The sequence below is a fragment of the Somniosus microcephalus genome, chromosome 25 (assembly GCF_052327205.1).
Source record: "Somniosus microcephalus isolate GS21.2 chromosome 25, FLI_Smic_1.0, whole genome shotgun sequence".
Classification (NCBI taxonomy): domain Eukaryota; kingdom Metazoa; phylum Chordata; class Chondrichthyes; order Squaliformes; family Somniosidae; genus Somniosus; species Somniosus microcephalus.
This window is the reverse complement of record NC_141011.1, coordinates 11653640-11676176: the sequence shown is the minus strand read 5'-3', so window position 1 is coordinate 11676176 and position 22537 is coordinate 11653640. Positions and strand designations below refer to the sequence as shown.

At 41.0% G+C, this 22537-nt stretch overlaps 1 protein-coding gene across 23 annotated transcripts in view; it reads right to left on the bottom strand.

Annotated features, from left to right (window-relative positions):
* Window positions 1–22537, bottom strand: part of LOC147100499 (eukaryotic translation initiation factor 4 gamma 3-like) — a 290666-nt gene that overhangs the window by 82842 nt on the left and 185287 nt on the right. For all 23 annotated transcript variants that reach the window (XM_085966798.1, XM_085966800.1, XM_085966802.1 and 20 more), the window contains 3 exons: window positions 15023–15111; window positions 8526–8766; window positions 1383–1516 (listed from right to left, as the gene is read on the bottom strand). In XM_085966798.1, the coding sequence (XP_085822924.1) occupies window positions 1383–1516; window positions 8526–8766; window positions 15023–15111 (464 nt within the window). The remainder of the gene's footprint in view (window positions 1–1382; window positions 1517–8525; window positions 8767–15022; window positions 15112–22537) is intronic.

Sequence of the window (22537 nt, the reverse complement as noted above, 5' to 3'; positions counted from 1 at the left end):
TAGGCTGTGCCATTTGCTGATCTCAGGCAGTTGATGGCAAGGGCTCTACAAACACTTCCAGCAACCTGTATGTGAGGAGTGAGGGAGGAAGGAAGGAAGGGAAAAACGCCAAGGTTTCTAATCTGATCACTATCCAGCGACCCCTGCTTGAAGTGCTCATGTGTGAACATCAAGCGGGGACAGGATTGGGTTTGTTTGTGATAACTTGTGCAATCACAGTCTACTGACACTCACCAGCTAGTCTCATACGTAGAGCATGACTTATAGAACTGTACCCAAACAAGGAGGTGGAAGAAAATTAGCAGAAAACACACACATTTAGATCTGTTGCTACCAAACAGCTGTACAAACTTTCAAGCACAGCGAGATTTATATTTGTTTTCCTCTTATAACACCTAATCCTCAAATTAACTTTACAGAATTCGCGAATCAGATTGCAAATGAATCTCAAAATTCATCCTTACATATAAGTGGTAAATTAAATTTTGAAATTCAGCAAATTTTAATTAAGCACAACCATGGTTCCTTCCAAATGAAAAGTAGATCATGGCTACAATATAACTTCAAAGGTTCTTTTGCAAGCCTTGAAAATTCAAATGTGCAGCGTACCAAATATTGATCAACCGCAGGGAGGGCAAGAGAGAAGAAATCCAAGGCTACAGAAAAGAATTCAGGACCACAACAAAGTGAAGACCAAACCAGAACAGAGCTTTGACGCAGTCTGCCAATCTGAACAGATCAATGAAAGCTCCGATGGTTAGTTACACCCACAGACCAAGAAAATTATCTATGTTGTGCCATTTCTTTTAGGTTTGTGACAACTAAAATCTGACGCCAGTTTGTATGAATTCCCCAGCAGATGGCGCTTATTATTGATCTATCTGTCCACGCAGAGCACAGCACCGCACCATCACTACTTATAAAAATGTCTAGCATTTTAAACATCAGCTGTTGAAACGTGGAAAACAGCTTCAGGGCATCCTTAATCTAGATGAAAGTTTTGCCCACCTTTGCTCCAAAAACTCTGCTACCGATTAAATCAAAGGCCTTCATGGATATTCTTTGAAACTGCAAGCTGGTGCAAGAAGGGAAGTCTCTGGGTAAAATTCATTTACTTTATAGCAATTGCATGAAGCTTTGCTATTTACATGACCACGAGAGAAATCGAGTGGAAAAGTAAGCGATTAAAAAAAAATTTTTTAACTGAAGTAATTTGAAAATATATAAAGCTCATTCATTCTGGACAAAATCAAGGATTACTCATTGCGCTTCGGAGGATAAAAAGACACTGGGAACACTAAATTCTTGGCCAGGGTTCATATTGGCACTAGTTTGCACCAATTACTAGGTTTGCATAAACACTTGAGAAGAAGTAAACCCACCTTGTCCAGAACAACATCGCTGATTGCTGGCAATCCATCTGGCTTCTGTGTACTGGCTGCTATGAACTGGAACCCAAGGAGAAATTCCCGGTCATATCGCTTCTTGCCCTCTGGATTGAGCAATTTCCACTGCTCTGCAATGACACAAAATACACATTCAAAAGACAGACAAACAAACATGTGTTTTCAATGAAGAGTGCATTTCGACAGAAAGCTTTTCCTCTTGTGCAACATCAATTGTGTTAATAAACCATCAATGTACGGATGGAGAATCAGGGAAAAGAGATCAGCAGATCATGCTTTATCAGCTTTCTTGCAAAAGCAAAAATTAATACTTTTGCAAGTATATGTCTTACTGAGTTTTGTTGTACACAAACTCTTGAATCTATATTAAAACATGTTTATCACCACAGAGAATCAAGCAATAAGTGGTGGTAGGGATTGTGGATGCATTAGTAATAATTTTCCAAAACTCCCTGGACTCAGCAAAGGTCCCGGCAGACTGGAAAACTGCTAATGTAACACCCTTATTTAAAAAGGGCAGTAGACAGAAGGCTGGAAACTATAGACTGGTTAGCCTAACATCTGTGGTCGGTAAAATTTTGGAGTCCATTATTAAGGAGACATTAACAGGACATTTGGATAACCATAATTTAATAGGACAAAGTCAGCATGGTTTTATGAAGGGGAAGTCATGTTTGACAAATTTGCTGGAGTTCTTTGAGGAAGTAACATATAGGGTGGATAAAGGGGAACCAGTGGACGTAGTGTATTTAGACTTCCAAAAGGCATTTGACAAGGTGCCACACAAAAGATTATTGCTTAAGATAAAAAATCATGGGATTGGGGGTAATATTCTGGCATGGATAGAGGATTGGCTATCTAACAGAAGGCAGAGAGTTGGGATAAATGGTTCATTCTCAGGCTGGCAATCAGTAACTAGTGGTGTTCCGCAGGGGTCAGTGCTGGGTCCCCAACTCTTTACAATCTATATTAACGATTTGGAGGAGGGGACCGAGTGTAACATATCAAAGTTTGCAGATGATACTAAGATGGGAGGGAAAGTAGTGAGTGAGGAGGACATAAAAAACCTGCAAGGGGACATCGACAGGCTAAGTAAGTGGGCAGAGATTTGGCAGATGGAATACAATACTGGAAAGTGTGAGGTTATGCACTTTGGCAGGAAAAATCGTAGAGCAAGTTATTATCTTAATGGCAAGAAACTGGAAAGTACTGAAGTACAAAGGGATCTGGGGGTCCTGGTGCACGAAACTCAAAAGGTTAGTATGCAGGTGCAGCAAGTGATCAAGAAGGCCAATGGAATGTTGGCTTTCATTGCTAGGGGGATAGAATATAAAAATAGGGAGGTATTGCTTCAGTTGTACAAGGTATTGGTGAGGCCGCACCTGGAATACTGCGTACAGTTTTGGTGTCCTTACTTAAGGACATACTTGCCGAGTTAGTACAAAGAAGGTTCACTCGGTTAATCCCGGGGATGAGGGGATGGACATATGAGGAGAGGTTGAGTAGATTGGGACTCTACTCATTGGAGTTCAGAAGAATGAGAGGCGATCTTATTGAAACATATAAGATTGTGAAGGGGTCGGATCGGGTGGATGCGGGGAAGATGTTCCCGATGATGGGTGAAACTAGAACTAGGGGGCATAGTCTTAGAATAAGGGGCTGCTCTTTCAAAACTGAGATGAGGAGGAACTACTTCACTCAGAGGGTGGTAGGTCCATGGAATATGCTGCCCCAAAAAGCTGTAGAAGCTACATCATTACATAAATTTAAAACAGAAATAGACAGTTTCCTAGAAGTAAAGGGAATTAAGGGTTACGGGGAGCGGGCAGGAATTTGGACATGAGTCTAGGCTCGGATCGGTCATGGCCCTGTGGGTAGCGGAGCGGGCCCAGGGGCCGTTTAGCCTGATCCTGCTCCTATTTCGTGTGTCTAATTCTGTTAGATTCAGGAGATGGTTCTGTGATAGTGGATTGGCGGTTAGGATCAGATCAGCCATGATCTTATTGAATGGCGCGAGGGGCCGATTGGCCTACTCCTGCTCTTATTTCTTATGTTATGTTCTTAAGTAGCAGCATTTCAGAACTTCAAGAGCCACAGAACAGGATAATGCCAAATAAAATCAGACTGCATGCAGCAACTTCAGCATGCAAATAATCAGATAACTGCAGTGGTATCATGGCATTATACTCTGTGGTAAAAAATATTGCCTGAAATATTAGAATTTGTCGACAGAGATTAAAATATTTAAAATGTACAATATCTTCAGTCCAAATATTCCATGCATCCCACAAACTAGGGTTTGCAGCCTGGAAAGATGGTGTCTGAGAGACTATCTTAACAGGTATACAAGATAGTTAAGAGCATGGAAAAGGTAAATCCAGAATATTAATTACGAGGGTAGCATAAAGGAACACGGGTTCAAACTAGTAAAGGGCAAATGTCAGGACTGTTATCAGGAAATTCTTCTTCACACAAAGTAATCAATACATGGATACAGCAATGGCGATGAAAACCCTGGAATCAGTGAAGAAATCGAACGCTACAATGGGGAGACAGTAGGTTGCGTTCTGGAAGGATGAATTAAGATGGGCCGAGTGAACTTCCTAATCAGTAGTTATCTTGTGAGCTGTAAAACTTAAAAAAAACTGTTCTTAAAAACGTAAGAACATAAGAAATAGGAGCAGGAGTCGGCCATTTGGCCCCTTGAGCCTGCTCCGCCATTCAATAAGATCCTGGCTGATCTTCGACCTCATTTCCACTTTCCTGCACTATCCCCATATCCCTTGATTCCCTTAATATCCAACAATCTATCGATCTCTGTCTTGAATATACTCAACGACTGAGCCTCCACAGCCCTCTGGGGTAGAGAATTCCAAAGATTCACCACCCTGAGTGAAGAAATTTCTCATCAGTCCTAAATGGCCGACCCCTTATTCTGAGACTGTGACCCCTGGTTCTAGACTCCCCAGCCAGGGGACACATCCTCCCTGCATCTACCCTGTCAAGCCCTGTAAGAATTTTGTATGTTTCAATGAGATCACCTCTCATTCTTCTAAACTCCAGAGTATCGGCCTAGTCTACTCAATCTCTCCTCATAGGACAATCCCCCCATCCCAGGAACCAGTCTGGTGAACTTTCATTGCACTCCCTCTATGGCAAGTATAATCTTCCTTAGGTAAGGAGACCAAAACTGTACACAATACTCCAGGTGTGGTCTCACCAGGGCCCTATATAATTGCAGTAAGACATCTTTACTCTTATACTCAAATCCTCTTGTAATAAAGGCCAACATACCATTTGCTTTCCTATTTGCTTGCTGTACCTGCATGTTAACTTTCAGTGATTTGTGTACAAGTACACCCAGGTTCCTGTGAATGCCAATCTCTCACTATTTAAAAAACTCTACTTTTCTATTTTCCTACCAAAGTGGATAACCTCACATTTCTCCACATTCCATTCCATTCGCCATGTTCTTGCCCACTCACTTAGCCTGTCTATAGCCCCCTGAAGCCTCCTCGCATCCTCCTCACAACTTACATTCCCAATTGGTTCTCCTCCGTTACTGCACTGTAAAATGCATTAAAACATATCAAATCTGCACTGAAATATGTTGTCAGTTAAACAGCAAACCAGTTAAACCCACACCAGGCAAGCTACTTCCTATAATTTTTCACAAAGGTACACATAATATGGGTGTTTGCCCCTTCCCTGACCCACTGCAGCATCAGGCCCCCAATTATCCAACCATTCAAGTTGCACTTCACAATGATACTACAGGGAAATTCTTCCCATTGAAGCTTCAGTTTAAAAATAATCTTGAGATTGAAGTAAGATTGGCGATGGCACATGCCACCATCACTGTAAAACTGGCCCATTTGTGGCCGGTTGTTACCAACATAGATTGTTGCCCTTGATGGTCCAACATTCTGGAATTGAATTTGGAATGTGCCAAAATTGTATTCTGGATACTTGGTACATGATATCTTCCACTGGAGGAAGCCTTGGTGGCTGGCAACCTTTTCCTGATGGCTAGGTAAGAATGTTCCAGCCACTGTTACATGGTTCATATACTTAGTGATTCATTTAACATAAATACTCAGACTGGGCTGGCTTACAAAATTCCCAAGCTTCACTTCTGTGCAAACTGAGTGGCTTGAATCCAGACTTGGACAACACGGACATCATCAGCACCACACCCAGCAACTACTTTGCTAATTCAGGCCACCTGGTTCTGGGACATTTACTACTAAAGCCGTGTCCTTCTCCCTTCACCAGATGCTAACACATCAAACTTGTGCAGTCGCTCCAATTCCCTAGCCCTCCGCAGCTTACATCATTCTTCATCTTAAACACAAGCCGAGGATCCCCTTCTTTGTAAACTTCAAATCAGATCTTTCCCCCCCCACCCCCTCACAACATCCCACTTGCTCAGTCTTGTAAACTGCACCATCTTCTCGAGCTCTCTTCACATCGCTTCAAGTGTTGTCATTTGCTGCAGAAGACCGCAATATCTCATTCATTACAGAATTATCGTATAAGCAGTTGTGCATTACCAACACAAAAAAGCACCTTTAGCATCAGGTTTCATTTTTTTTTTTTTAAACATGAAACATGAAGATGGATTTCAAGAGCCTGTTTCCTAATGCAAATGATGCACAGCTTATGTGAAAAATTACAGTAATCTGTACGCCTGAAAAATCAGTGGTTATTTGTTTTAAACCTAGGTTCAACTGGAGGTTAAATGATCAATTATCCTTCCAATTCAGTTTTATCAGAAACAATATAACGAAACAATCTATTTAGATTTCAGCAAGGAAGTTGAACGTAAAAGGTTTTAAATTTCTCATCTCGTTTTCAAATCCCTCCATGACCTCTCCCCTCCCTATCTCTCTAATCTCTTCCAGCCCTAGAATCCTCAGCGATCTCTGCGCTCCTCCAATTCTGGCCTCTTGAGCACCTCAGATTTTATTTACTCCATTCTTGGCAGCGTGTCTTCAGCTGCCGAGGCCCGAAGCTCTGGAATTCCCTCCCTAAACCTCAACTTCTCTTTCCTCCTTTAAGGCGCTCGTTAAAACCTACCTCTTTGACCAAGTTTGTGGTCATCTGCCCTAATATCTCATGTGGCTGGGTGTCAAATTTTGTTTGATAACGCTCCTGTGAAGCGCCTTGGGACGTTTTACTATGTTAAAGGTGCTATATAAATCCAGGAGCAAAGAGAAGTTGAGGTTTAGGGAGGGAATTCCAGAGCTTCGGGCCTCGGCAGCTGAAGACACGCTGCCAAGAATGGAGTAAATAAAATCTGAGGTGCTCAAGAGGCCAGAATTGGAGGAGCGCAGAGATCGCTGAGGATTCTAGGGCTGGAAGAGATTAGAGAGATAGGGAGTGGAGAGGTCATGGAGGGATTTGAAAACAAGGATGAGAAAGTTAAAATCTTTAACGTTCAACTTCCTTGCTGAAATCTAAATAGATTGTTTCGTTATATTGTCTCTGATAAAACTGAATTGGAAGGATAATTGATCATTTAACCTCCAGTTGAACTTAGGTTTAAAACAAATAACCACTGATTTTGTTGCTGTTGAGTTTGAGCATAAATTTTGAGTAGGCATTTCAAGATTGGATGGCTGTGGAGGAGGAGGAGGAGGAGAAGAAAAAAAAAGGGGGAAGCAAGAGAGAAATATAGACAGGGAGCATGAAGAATGAGAGGGCAACAAGCGAGAGAGAGGGAGGAGAGCGAGCAGCGCAAGAGGGGCAGAAAAAGAGACACACCGGTAGAGAGAATGAAAAAGGGAAGGAGAAAACAGAGGCAGAGAGTGGAAGAGAGAACAAGGACAGACAGAGACATGAGAGGCATAGGAGTGGAGGAGAGAGAGGAAGATGGTGTGCCAGTACCCCATATAGCTGAGAATCTACAACAGCCTTGCACCCAAAGTCGTGAGCTAAACCACCAGGAGTAGCTTGCTTCAATTTTCCCATTTGATTCTTGAAAATGTCTCTTTCCAATTTACTCCCCTCAAGATATTGACTCATACAGTTCCACAGGTACCAGTAACACCCTCCCTCTGGTGCCTCTCCTTACTGGCTACTGTTAGTCTGGCTACCTCTTGCAACAATTACTGCACCATAATCGTGACATGGCCATCAGCATGAACTCACCATCAGCACTTAGCAAGAGAAGGAGCCAGAATAATGCAAAATGCCACCAGAACTTAGATTGGGGAAAGGGTAGGAAAGACTGATCAACAAAAAGATTTTATATAAAGAATGCACCTTATTTCTGACAAATACAAGGTCACATTTATAAAGGTCAACATTCCCAAGTTTTATCTGGTTGGTGACACTTTTATGACCCATGTTTTGGAATTATGAATTTAATAACATTAACTCAACACTGTCTGGTCAAAAGTTGGTGTGTTATGGTTAGTGTCAGATAGCTGGATTTTGTTTCCACAATAATGTTACAATACGGAGTGTGCAATTAGTGGAATGGACCTTATGGGAAGCGACCACGAGCACAGAAGAGTGTGTTCATAAATGAAACTTTTTTAGAAAACACTAATAGGTTTGTAAACTTCTGGGGATCTTGAGTTTTCCTTCAGAAATTGAGCTTTCTATTCGAATACTAACACGAGAAAGCACTGGTGTAAATTTAACATTTGATACATTAATTTGCAGAATATAATGCCACAATCTGAAAGTTGTTTTAAATTTGAAAACCAGTATCCGTATAAAGTTCGATGCATTTTGCTCAAGTCAAACAGTTCAGGCAGAGAAGGTTTCTACTTGACAGAAATGGCCACAGCATGATCATGAAGTATATACATTACAAATTGCAGTTAGGAATTGAGTTAATTTTACTTAATGTTCCATTTGTTAGGCACAATACCTCACAAAAGCATCAACTGTTGCAACTGATCTGCTCAGTCATGCTGGCAGGATTAATGACTTAGAATAAAATCTCCGCAAGATCTTAAACATGCCCAACATGCAGCTCTCAGCAAATTGTTTCAACCCGAGATTCCATTAACACCAGCTATTAAGCATATTAAAGTTCTTCAAATTCAGCTGGTAACAAGCAGCGACAGCATGCAATGTTCCACAGCAACTGAAACCAGAATTTACCTTCTTTGAAGCCGCTCACCAAGCCGTCATCAGGGCCCTCTTTGGTGCTGGTCTCGGTACTTTCACTTTCAGAAACAGTCTCTGAGCCATTCTGTTCAGGCTCTAGCTCCTGATCCCCATTTTCTTCCACGTCTGAATGCTTTTTAATGTCCAAGTCTTTATCCAGATTTGCTTCTGGAACTGTCCTATCTTGTTCCGATTCCGGCGCATTTTCAACTGTAATTTCTTCTTCGACTTTAGGCTGAAGTATAAGTGGACACGTTACTCCCAAATGCTTTGATGAAAATCATTAGATGAATCCCGTTAAATATTAACTAAATCAATATTCCAAAAATCCATAATAAAGCAAAACATACGGTAACAGCCTTCCTATTTTCAGCAGGCAAAATGATTGTAACACTGCAATACTGCACAAGACATTCAGGTTTAGTACTGCAATCTTCATACAGCATCAACATGTCCATGGATCTGGACAAAATGTCCGTGGATCTGGACAAAAATCAAGAAAACCTAAAACAAAATTGCAGAACAGGCGCACACTATTTTTTAGTACGAAGGAAAACATTGGAAGCATTTTAAAATGCACAGAAGTTTGCCTACATATAGCTAATATTTTCAAGTAATTGTGGGTTAATTACCAACTAGGGCTTAAATGCACCCAGCATGAAAATCTTTAACAACCTTATAGAAAATTGTACGTTGAAACACAAGACCTCAAAACAATGTTGGGAGGGAATTTTAAATAATGCGCAATGTTCTCCTCTCCCCTGAAACACATTTGATTCCTCAGTGAGGAATGGTCATTGAGGTGCCCTCTAGTACCCCAACAAGTGCCTATTGCTCCTGCATGAACTTTCACAGTGAGCATTCGCAGGATATTCAGCCACAGCAACATCACAGCAGAGTCTGGTTCTCACGAAAGGGATGCCCCCACATTTTCAGCAGAGGTTGCTCGATAGTGATCAGGAACAGAGGTTGTTTGATGGTGATTAAGAACCCGAGCTGGCTTGCGCCTCTTAACCTAGGGTACTGGGGCCAACTGGAGCGCCTTGCCACAACCTAACCAGAGATCAGGTAACTCAGCAGGCTTGCGACCGAGCTGGAAATCTTCCTGAAATGTAGTTTTACATCGGATTACAGAGGATATATGGCACAGAAACAGGCCATGCCGGCGTTTATGCTCCACTCGAGGAAAGACAGGAGGAGGCTCATCTAACTCTATCAGCATCACCCTCTATTCCCTTCTCCCTCATATGCTTGTCTAGCCTCCCCTTAAATGCATCTATACTATTCGCTTCAACCACTCCTGTGGTAGCGAGTTCCACATTCTCACCACTCTCTGGGGAAAGAAGTTTCTTCTGAATTCTCTATTGGATTTCTTGGTGACTATCTTACATTGATGGCCTCTAGTTATGCTCTTCCCCACAAGTGGAAACATTCTCTCTCTATCCACTCTATCAAAACCTTTCATAATTTTAAAGACGTCTATTAGGTCACCCCTCAGTCTTTTTTCAAGAAAAAGAGAGACCCACCCAGCCTGTTCATCCTTTCCTGATAGGTGTACCCTCGCATTTCTGGTATCATCCTTGTAAATCTTCTCTGCACCCTCTCCAGTGCCTCTACATCCTTTTTATAATATGGCGACCAGAATTGTACATAGTACAGGAAGCTGTGTGTTATCCGGAGGCTAAATGTCCGGCAAGCTCGAGCCACCGGCAAAAATCAGGAGCCGTTTTGTTAGGTTTTTTTTCTTCTCGTGGCTTTTTTTTCCCCTTCTTGTGGCTTTTTTTTTTTTCCAACAGTCAGGCTCTGCAAAGTCTCTGTAGCTTAACAACAGCTTCAGAGAGACGCTTCCAATGTACGGGCCGACTGTTTAGAAGCTGTTGCTAAGCAACAGTGTTTGTTGTCAGATACGGAGATGAAAAGCTCCGTATGCTGTAACATTAACGCTGGTGTGTCCGGCAGTTTTGAGGGAACGGCAACAGCTCGGTCCAGTCGGTGCCGGATAGCACAAAGTTTCCTGTACTCCAAGTGTGGTCTAACCAAGGTTCGATACAGGTTTAGCATAACTTCCCTACTTTTCAATTCTATACCTCTAGAAATAAACCCTCGTGCTTGGTTTGCTTTTTTTATGGCCTTGCTAACCTGTGTCGCAACTATTAGCGATTTTAAATGATGACTAATTGACATCACACTGGGCCTTAATGGGGTTACACATTTTTTAATAAACTGCATGTAAAGATTTCAAACCGGGTACTGTTAATATTTTCCTTTTGCACATAAATGTGATTAACACAAATCTGACTTGCTTCAATGTTACCACCTGCTACAATATTCAATTCAGCATTTTTAAGCATTGAATGACTACAGTAGTAACGAACATTAGGATTTTCTCAAACATTGGATCATATCCCTATTATACTGTTGTTTTGCTATGCTTTCTTTCAGTAACAAGGGTTATATGCTACAGACTGTATGTATATTTGTGGTGAGTATTTCAGTTTGTAAGTTATTTGCACACATATTAAGCTTTCTTCCTATTCATTGTAATCGATTATGTAAGCCCTGCAGCGGGTAGTCAAAACTGCCCAACGCATTACCGGCACCCGGCTACCGACCATAGAGCACATATACCAGAAACGCTGTTTACGGAGGTCACGGACCATCATCAAAGACCCTACCCACCCCAGCCACAGTCTGTTCGCCTTCCTGCCATCTGGGAGACGCTACAGATGCATTCGCACCCAAACGACCAGATTTAGGAACAGCTTCTTTCCCAGGGCTGTCATCCTACTGAACTCCACAAATAAACTCTAAAGCCTGCACATCTGCCAATGCACTTTATTATGGTTATGTTTATGTTAATGTATTACAAGCCAAATGAATGTTGAATGTTTAAATGTCTTAATCTAAATGTACACTCTCGGGAGCCGCAAGCCTACATTTCGTTGTACTGCACTTGTGCACTAACAATGACAATAAAGTTGATTATGATTATGATAGTTTTAGCTCAATCGCTTTAAAAAGATTCTTCTCGGCACTAAATGTGACTCCCAAATCTTCACAAACTGAAAAAATGTTCAGCAGCATGCATTGTTAAATTCTACAGATGCATTGGACAGCCAAGACATAAAATTAAACTTAATTGGCTCTTGTATGAAATTAAAAAATAATATCTGGACCAAAAATGGATGTGCACTGAAATTTAGGGACATCCATTTTCTCTGTGACATCACTCCAAGCACTGGCTACTCTACTGAATGGCTTTCAGTTTCCACGGGTAGTAGATTAAATAAATTCAACCAGCACAAAATAAGTCACCGCATATTTATCACCTACAGTTGAAAGGATTACACACACCAATTTGTTTAACAATCAGGACTCTCAATACACTAGTTATTCATTCAGTAACAGTACTATTCTTTGCTATAAAGCTCTAAACTAAAAGACAAGATATTTGTACACTTAAATAACTGATTTCCGTAATCGAAGCACCATTTTCATTACGCTGTGGTAACTTCTGTAAAAAGAAAAACAAACCAGTAAACAAACTGTTCTTTCTGGTCTAGTTAAGAGCATTGGCAGCAAATGTTAAATTGCACCCCATCCAAATGCAGTTTCCCTTCCTGTATCACCACTTTACTGGAATATTTTGAATGTTTTATGTTTATAAGTTATTGCTGGGGAAGGAACTTTTAAAACTGCAAAATTAGAAAACAGCATCTAGTTTTTTTTAAAATTCCCTAACAGCAAATAGGCTTTACATTTTCAAACTTCTTTCCTTCAAAGCTAACAGCAAGGGTTTTTATAACTATATTAAGAGAAAGAGAGTGGTAAAGGGGAATGTAGGCCCATTAAAGACAGATGCAGGTGAGACTATAATGGATAAGAAAATGGCACACTTGTTATACGAGTACTTTATATCTGTTTCACAGTCGAGGGAGGGGGCAAAATACCAGCGGTACAAGGGAACCTAAAAATAAGTCAAGGGGAGTAACTTAATGGATACAAGTAAAAAATGGTAATGGAGAAAATAATGGGTCGTAACAGACTAACCACCAGGACCTGATGGTCTCCATCCCACGGTATTAAAGGAAATAGGCGAGAAAATTGCAAATGTATTAGTCATAATTTTCCAAAGCTCTCTAGATTCAGGAATTGTGATGTTAGATCAGAAAATAGCAAATATCAATCCATTATTTAAGAAAGGAGGGAGGGAGAAACCAGGTTAACGACGGGCCTGTCAGTTTAACATCCGTTGCGAGGAAGTCACTGGAATCTCAGAGATAGAGTGATTGACCTGTCAAGCGCTCAAAGAGAAACAGCATGGGTTTGTGAAAGGCAAGTCATGTCTGACTAATCTAGTTGCATTTTTTCAGGTCATGAGCATGGTGGCTAGTGGTGTCTCCATGGATGTTGCCCACATGGACCTCCAGAAGACATTTGATAAGGTTCTGCACAAGAGATTATTAGCAAAAATAGAAGCACACGGAATTAGAGGTAACCTTATGACATGGGTTGGGAGGCAAGAGTCAGAATAGGGATAAAGGAAATATATTGATTGGTAGGGTGACACTAGTGACGTCCCCCAGGGATCCGTACTGGGGCCTCAGCTTTTCACGATATATATTAATGACTTGGATGAAGGAATAGGGAGTTGTATATCCAGGTTTGCAGATGACGCTTAGGAGGCATATGTTCAGATGTGAGCAGAAAGTTACAAAGGGACATAAACAGACTAAGTGATGGAGCAAAACTGTGGCAGATAGAGTTCAGTGTGGGGAAGTGCAAGGTCATTCACTTTGGATCAGAAAAAGACAAATCAGAATATTTTCTTAATGGCGAGAGACTAGAAGCTGTGGACGAGCAAAGGTGTCCATGTACACAAATCACTAAAAGCTAGTGTACAGGTACAAAAAGTAATCAAAAAGGCTAATGGAATGTTAGTCTTTATCTCACGGGGATTGGAATTCAGTGAGAAATAATGCTTCAGTTGTAGAGCCTTGGTCAGACCCCAGTTCAGTTTTTGGCACCGAACAGGAGGAAAGATATATTGGCCATGGAAGGGATACACAGCACAGATTCACCAGAATCACACCAGGGCTTAAAGGGGTAAATTACAAGGATAGGTTGCATAAACTTGGCTTGTATTCCCTTGAGTTTAGATGGCTGAGGGGTGACATAATTGAGGTATTTAAAATGATTAAAGGATTCGATAGGGTAGGTATTTCCTCTGGTGGGGAAAGACCAGAACAAGATCTTTAAATTAGAGCGAGGCCATTTAGCAACAAAATTAGGAAGCGCTTTTTCCACACAAAGTAGTGGAAATCTGGAACTCACTCGCTCAAAAGGCAAACTGACATTTTCAAGACTGGGATCAAATGGAGCAAAGGCAGGTAAATGGAGTTAAGATACAGATCAGCCATGATCTAATAGAATGGATTAACAGGCTCACGGGGCTGAAGGGCCTGCTCCTGTCCCCATGTTTCAAAAGAAGCCGTGAAAATTTTATGTTGAAATATCCCAATGTGGCAAATCCAAGATTTGAACCCAGCTTTGTCTCTGCATAGAGTTCCAGCTCAAAATAAATATAATTGTATTTTTTAAATTTAGAAGTTAAGATTTTAAAGGCAATTAATTTAACTTTTTTTTAAACTTCAAATTGCTAGGGAGGATTCAAATCTAGGCCATTTATCTTGTCAGACAGTGTATGGGAGGCTCATTATGCACAATTAACACAAATAAATGCATAACTGCGCTGACAAGATAAATGGTAAATCAGTAGCTACATCTCCAAGGTTTTAAACAATGACCGGTAGTGGTACAGATAGCATCTCTTACCAATTATTAACATGCATCACAGGCAGTTTTGGTAGTGTCGTGGTTAAGTGTACAGACACACAGCACCATAAAGTAAGATGCCATGGGCTTCCCTCTAATAACCAGACATCGTGGCTGCTCAATCGTGACTGAGGTTATCTGGACAGGTGCAGAATAGAACTACGGAAAGCTGCTGGGTAACAACACCCTGGGTAATAATTAATACCCTTATCCCACACCTCCCAGAGACTGATTTGCAACAGCAGCAGAAGATTAATGGGAACAGACTTCAGGCCCATCCTTGATCAGGAAATGGTTCACAATGCAGGAAACTCTCGGTTAACCGGCAAAGTTCAGGAGTAGGTTCAGGTAAGTTTTACTTCATATTACTGGCCGTTCCTCGATCTGTGGCTGTGCAATCGGGTGTGGCTGCAGCTGTTGCTAAGCAACAGGGACGCTTGGATCTGGTGGCCATTGTTCCTGCACCTGTTGCTAAGCAACAGGGAAGCCTGGGTTTGTTGCTGTGGAGCTCTCAGACCTTTTAACTATAGCTGGAAAAAGCATGAATGTAAGTCCCACCCACAAAAGTGTTCATCCCAACATTTAAAGTTGCACTGGAAAAAAAACCAACCTCCAATATAACAGACAAAGCACTGAGTGAATAAAATAACCCTTACCTCTTCACTGATCTCTAACAAATCCTCATCTGGTTTGTTCCACTCTTTTGGTTTCTTCTGCATCTTTGGTGCAGTAAGAGGTATCTGGACTGTAATACAGGTTGAGGTCCATTATTCGCTTGGTCCAGCTTCAAATAGCTGAAGTCACTGGAATTCATTATTTTACTACTCTCTTACAACAGGTTCGATACTAAAATTACACTAATCCTTCTACTTAAAACACAGAATATTATTCAGAAACCCTGGATATATAAAGTTCAAATAAAAACAACAAGGCTATTGGATACTTTAAATATAAGAAATATAATCCTATGATTTGATTGCATTTTTAGAATTACATATATAGTTTGATTATACAGGTTGAACGCCCCGAATCCTGCAAGCTCAGGACTGAGGCTGAGCCGGTTTTCGGGTTTTTCCGGACTTTGGAACGTGTTTCTGATGTCCGAAGTCTGGAAACGCCAGAGCCCAGGTTGCGATATTTCCGGACATCGGAAACAGGTGCCGAGTCCGGAAATGCCTGGGCTCAGGTTGCGCTATTTCCGGTTTTTGGTAAGCCTCCCTCAGGGTGTCCGGATTCCGGAACATTTTACGGATTCCGGACCCCTGCCACCAATCGTCCCAGAGTCTGGATTCCGGAACTCCAGATTTGGGACGCTCAACCTGTATGCATATTAAAAATAAAAGGAATGCGACTATTTGACAGAATATGGGATGTGCATGTATCTTACTTGAATACTCAAGAAAAAAAAACTCATATTTCCAAGCAATGTTCCCTGTAATTTTTTTTTCCCCGTGTGCGGTCCCTTTAACTGGCTGCAGGGCCCATTCAAACTTCCGCGCATGCACGGTTTCTTCCATGTAAAAGCCGTCGAGTGGCCTGCGCGGGATCTCCAGACCGCGGCCGCACAGCTTAGCTGGAACGCTGCTTCCAAGTCTGATTTTGATTGAGCAATGTTGAGCAAAGTGCCCTCTTTGAACTCTCATATCTTGGCCCTGTCTGGCCTTGTGCTATACAAGTATCCAGGAGTGAAAGCTTTTGTATTGAGTAACGTATGAATGTCAGCGTTCAGTCCCTTGGCAAATAATGGGCTTAGTGTATGGCAACAGCAGCTGGTTATGCAAAATGTAACCGGATTTGGCTTGTTAATGAAGTGCACAATTAGCAGACACCACAAATAATCAAGTGAAATAGGTGACCACATTTAAATGAAACCAAATATTGATTTACATAAATGTGAACATCACTGAAGTACATTAAGGGCAGCATGACAATGGTGCTGTATGCTCTGTGCAGAATGATAGGACATGTCCACATGGTAGTTTCCTGATCCCAGTCACACCATGAAGGGGAAATTCAAAGTAGAGGCCATATGCTTCCTTTCAGAAAGGGAAGAATCATATTGCAGTTGTGCGCCATTGAATGTGTTTACAGGGCACTGGCAGAGGCCTGGAAGCCAGTATGGGATGGCACATTGTATGGAAAGGGAGAAAAAACAAAAAGGAAATAGAAGTAGTTAAGAGCAAAAAAAATTGTTAGTGACACTCCGAGATCCCAGACATTTCGTAACATACCGCTATACAAAAGAGAATAAAGAGGCATGAAAAATGCCACATTCAGCAGTTATTGAAAGTGGGTACTATCACCAGTGGATATGACTTTATTATAAAGCTCTCTAAAATTACACACAGCCTTGAAAATTAAATGTTATATTTATATTCAACAGACACATTTCAAAAATTAATTGGTGAAACCATTTTAACAAGACTTGCTGTATTTCACTGGCTTTGCATCTAGTTTCCAATGCAAGCATTGTATCCTCCACTCCCCTCACAGCTCCTGGGGTTAGAACACATCACCATATTTTTTAAAGAATTTACTATGCACAGATCTCCCAGTTCTAGTCTGAAAATACAGGAAACTTTGTGTTATCCGGCAAAAATCAGGAGCCGTTTTGTTAGGTTTTTTCTTCTTGTGGTTTTTTTTTTTCTTCTCGTGGCTTTTTTTCCCCCAACAGTCAGGCTCTGCAAAGTCTCTGTAGCTTAGCAACAGCTTCAGAGAGACGCTTCCAAGGTACGGGCTGACTGTTTAGAAGCTGTTGCTAAGCAACAGTGTTTGTTGTCAGATACGGAGATGAAAAGCTCCGTATGTTTCAACATTAACGCTGGAGTGTCCGGCAGTTTTGAGGGAACGGCAACAGCTCGGTCCCGTCGGTGCCGGATAGCACAAAGTTTCCTGTACAACAATTTTGCATAGGACCAACAGGCTAATTTAAACGCATACATAAAAGTCAAAAAGAAAAAAACTACATGAGCATTATTACGTACTGACTCAAAAACATAAGGGCGTTGGCAATCAGAATGATGGAATCGCTGGGCTTTGCAACACACTAATGCCTTTGAGTGGTTTACAAGAATTCATGTGCATGATCAACTACCTCCATTTCCTAGTCACAAAATCAAAATGATCTACAGTTTTCTAAAATTAGTAGGTCACAGTCACAAGTGGAAACTGTTAAAACCAACACTTTGAACAACCCAGTCTGTTGTATAAGCATTTAACTTAAGAAATTGTTGACCTCTTTAAAAAAAAAAAAACATTTGAATCAACTATTTTTAATTTTTTTTTTAAAGAAGTAATGATACTCCTTTAAGGGGACATCAAATTACTCTCACCATTGAAGAGCAGCCATCAACATTCACCTGACGTAATGACATCAACCAGTTTTGAAGAAGGTTTTGCCTTCGGCTCGAGTTCCAGGTCTCAACAGTTTGGTGCCAGCTGTCCAGCTGCCTGTTTATGATCAGTTTTCTTAACTACGAGTCAGAGTATTTGTTTGTTTTTGCATTCTACATTAAGCACTCTGCGTGCACAGTAACTCCAGTAGGATGTAATTATTCACACTCTGCAACAGGCCATTGCACAGATCAGATCACAAAAGACTGTTAGGTGGCTAAATATTTGCAGCACCACTTACGTTTTAAGCAGCAGGCACTCAATATGTTTATTGTCCAATTTGAATGCACCAAATTTCTTGGAGAGCACAGGGCAGACAAAATTGCACAAGCACTCATTGACAGTTCTATTAAGATCTTTTTGTCTAGTTGGAGCCTCACTACCATGCACCACAGCCGCCACTTAAAACTGCTCTTCACCCTGTAACATCATTTTGTAATATCACGCTGTTTCATCGGATTTGCAGATACCTATTATCCAGACCAGACTTGAATATATAGCGCCAAGTCATTACAGGAAACACTGCTGTTGCACTCAGGAAATGAATACATGCTCAATAAAAAGCAAAGTTTATGAAATCTAGTGTCATTCCATATATTTTGCTATCTGTAAAATACAGCACAATTTTGACATTTGATCTGCATGCAAAACAAAATTTGAAAATTTGCACCCAATCAAAAATCCTACTGCATCTAAGATGTAGAAACCATTCTTCTTTATACAGCATGAAAGACAGGACTTGGAACTGTCTGCAAACTGAATTTGGTCACAGAAAACATTGTTAAAATAAAATTACATACAAGTCACCACAAACAGTTTGAAATTACTTATATACTATGAATTTTTACTTCATCAAGCAGATATGTGAAAAGACCCCCCCCCCAACACTACAGCAGAGTATAGCACAAGAGCCAGTAGCTTCAGAGATGGCAAGACATCATGTCACACAAAAACAACTTGAAACCTGCTGCTGGCCTGACAGTGTGGACAACGACTCATTTTCAGCTGTAATTGAGCTCAGTATCCCAAGGCCAGAAAAGGAACGAAAGTTACTTAGCAAGAAAGCCACAGTTGTTTGTTCTGATTACTATCCAGTGACCTCTGTTGGAGGTGCCCCAGGACAGCACTGGGCTCAGTCATGACGGCTTTCATGGTTGAATAACCTGTTGACAAGCTACTGGGGCAAAGGAATGCCAGCACCCATGGAATCGCATCCACGGATGACTGAGATTTGATGAGAAAATTAGAAAGAAAATAGGAGCAGTGCACTGTGCAGGTCGAAGGAGGCAAGTTTTGTGCCAATGCCAGTGGTTCTATAGGCTGCCGCTCACATTCAGCCCATTCACTGAAAAACTTTACAAACGTACACAGTTTGAGTTTTGTTTCAAGAATTCCCCAAAAATATCAAATCTGAATTTTGATTGTAAATTTATCTATTTTTTCCTCCTATCTATCGTCGTCAAAATAAAATCAAAACATACCTCATTCTAAACAGAACTGCAACGCTCCGCTCCAGATCGTAATACATGAAATCTGAATCCTTGCATAACATTCAACAACTTGTGTTTATCCAGATTCCACACTACTGAAACAGAAAGCTGGAATCCAGACTAACATTTCCTTTTCATTTTAACTCTTCCCTACCATAAACACGAACACACAAGGACACGTTGCACCAACTTGTTTTACACAATCTCCTCCATCACTCGATGCAATTTGCAAAGTTCTGAACACTTCTAAAATGATGCAACACTCTAGGATGCAAAGCATTTCTAATTATTCAATGTCTTATTAACATTTTTACAATATCACAATATTAGACAAAGCCAAGCCACATCTGTTACAGAGCATCCTTACATTTCTCTCTCTACAGGAAACAAAACTGCATTTTTACATTTCCAGAGTCGTCTTTTTAATTATTAAAGGCATAAAAGTAGATAGCAGATGATGTACGCCATACAATGATCTCCTTTTCTGAAAAAGACCAACATAATTGTGCAGCAGGGATTGAATTTATGTGGAAAGTCACACCTGCTCCTACTACAGGAGAAAGAAATAATTTTCCCTAACTACATTTTATTGCATCTGGAATGAAGAGAATGCAACAGAAAATGATCAAGTCACTCTATTAGGTCTTTCTTTTCCGGCATGATCTTGCATGTAACATGTCCCTGGAGCATTTGACCAAAATACATGTTGCTGCTCCCAGTGGCTATTTTGATCCAAGTGTATCTTCCGGTTTTGACAGTTCTCCAATCCAGAATGCACAGAACACAAAAAGGATACTTTTTCTGAAATCCGTGAAAAGTAAACCAATATTCCAACAATTTCCATCGCAAAGCAGCTGAAGCACAAACGCTGGTTAATCTCCCAAACTTGACACACAACTCCCTTTCACACCAAACAATTGTGTCATGAATTCAATAAGCAAACCGTACACATGGCCTCTGCAGCAATTCTGTTTGGGGCATAGCCGATAGCAAGCAAATCAGCATTTGGAAAACACCACAATACACCAGGTAAACAAATCAGTATACAAACTCCAGAACCATATTTTGTTAAAATACATACACACATCCCACAATTTTTCATTCCAAAATCTTTTCACTTTCTCAGCCAATTCCATAATTTCTCCTTCAGGTTGCCTGCCAGCACTTGTTACTCAGCCGGGTAGTGGAGTCCAGGTTAGGAACTGCCCCACCAGCTCCAAAAGTGGCCAAAGTATGGCTGGAGTGCATTGTCTAAAATAATGACACCAATCCCTCCACGTTGGTGTCTTTTGTTCCCAGGCATCTTGCACAAAGACAAAAACCCGTCCCAACTTTAACAAGTAACTAAGAGCCAATGCATTATCGGACAGCAGTGATTTACATTCTCTCACCTTTGTCTAGTTATGTTTCTAACAATTCACAAAACAATCAAAGCCTGCACTATATTACAAATACTCAAATTCTATCCATTTTAAAACTTTTGCTCAGAATGAAATTACCCTTTAGTTGCGGTTTATTAAGCGTTAGATCTGTACACTCATCTACTACAATCGTTCACACCTCTCATACAGTTTACTGTGAGTCTTCTAAATTAAGGCAAGGAAAAACAGCAGGTTGCTTTGCTCTTGTTTACAGGAAACTCTGGTTTATCCGGAGGTTAACTGTCCGGAATGCTCGAGCCACCGGCAAAAACCAGGAGCCGTTTCGTTAGATTTTTTTTCTTTTCGTTGCTTTTTTTTTCCACCAGTCAGGCTCCGCAAGGTCTCGCTGAAGCTGTTGCTAAGCTACAGAGACGCTTGCAAGGTACGGCCGACTGTTTAGAAGCTGTTGCTAAGCAACAGGGTTTGTTGCCAGATACGGAGCTCAAAATCTCCATATGTTTCAACATTAGCGCTGGTTTGTCCGGCAGTTTTGATGGTACGGCAACAGCTCGGTCCCGTCGGTGCCGGATAGCACAAAATTTCCTGTATATTGTATTTGATAGTCAAAGTTCCCACATGGTGTGAATCTGTTACTAGTCCTCAAAGGCTATAAATCAACCACCAGACCCTGGTCCAAGCCCAATTTATTGGTATTATGTCACAGTTTGAGCAACACTGAACAGAAAAAAAACCTTAGTTAAAACTGACAGGTCATTCAAACAACCATATTTAACAAAAAAAGAAAAAAAAAAAACTAAAAGTACACATTTTCCACAGATTGTCCAAAGAGGCTACAAACTCTTCAGCTTCTGCGGTTACTGAATTCTGCCACAATAAAGAGCTATAGTCCAGCCAGTAAATGACCCACAATGTGACAGACATTCTATAGGAAAAATAATTGATTTGAATAGCGAAGGCAGCTGGGATTGTGTCCTTAGGATGAAGGAGAGGATAATGTAAAAGCAAAACATAACAATGAAATATGGGGCACTGATCCATTCTTGTACCCAGTAACAAGACTGACATTATTAACTGCGAGACAAGTTTTTAAAAAGGGACAGCTGCACAGGACCCAAAGTGAATGGTTAATACTGTTTTGGAAGAAACATTGCAGAACTTTCAGCAATACAATAGAAACTATTTATAACAATGGTTAGAACAGAAGTTCCCTCACAGTGAAGTTCCAGGCAGGTACAAACTATCCTCCATATATCAGGGGAGGGGGGGGGGGGAATTCAGATCAGTAATATTGATCACAAGCCAGCATTCATTCATTGGGCAATTGCACTGCTGACTCCTGCATTGCTGATTGCAGTTTACCCTCAACCCCAACACAGCATCATCTTATACAAGAAGATACCTCCATTCTGCGATTCAAAATGCCATATTCACTTTTAAAACACAATTAGAAAATTCCATCTGTGAACATGTACAACAGTGCACACACAGACAGAACTGAACTCACGTGATTGTTTTAAAGAGTTATTAAAGACGGGACATTCATTTTCTTTTACTGGGCTCCACCAGGCCTCTAGTGGTTGCAGTACAGTACCATAGAACTGATCGCAGTTTACCGCACAGAAGGCTATTCAACACATCCTGTCTTTGCCGGCTCTTTACTAGAGCAATCCAAAACTAATTTCACTGCCTTGCTCTCTTCCCCAGAGCCCTTAAAAGATGATTCAACTACTCCCTGTGGCAAAGCATTCCTTGCCACACACTCAGTAGAAATGTTAAATTGCTGGCCTCTCACCACTGACTCCCTAACCAAAGGAAATAGTCTTTCCCTATTCACCCCATCAAAATCCTTCATACCTGCAAAACATCTTTATCATCTCTTTAGTCTTCTCTGTCCCAGTGAAATTAG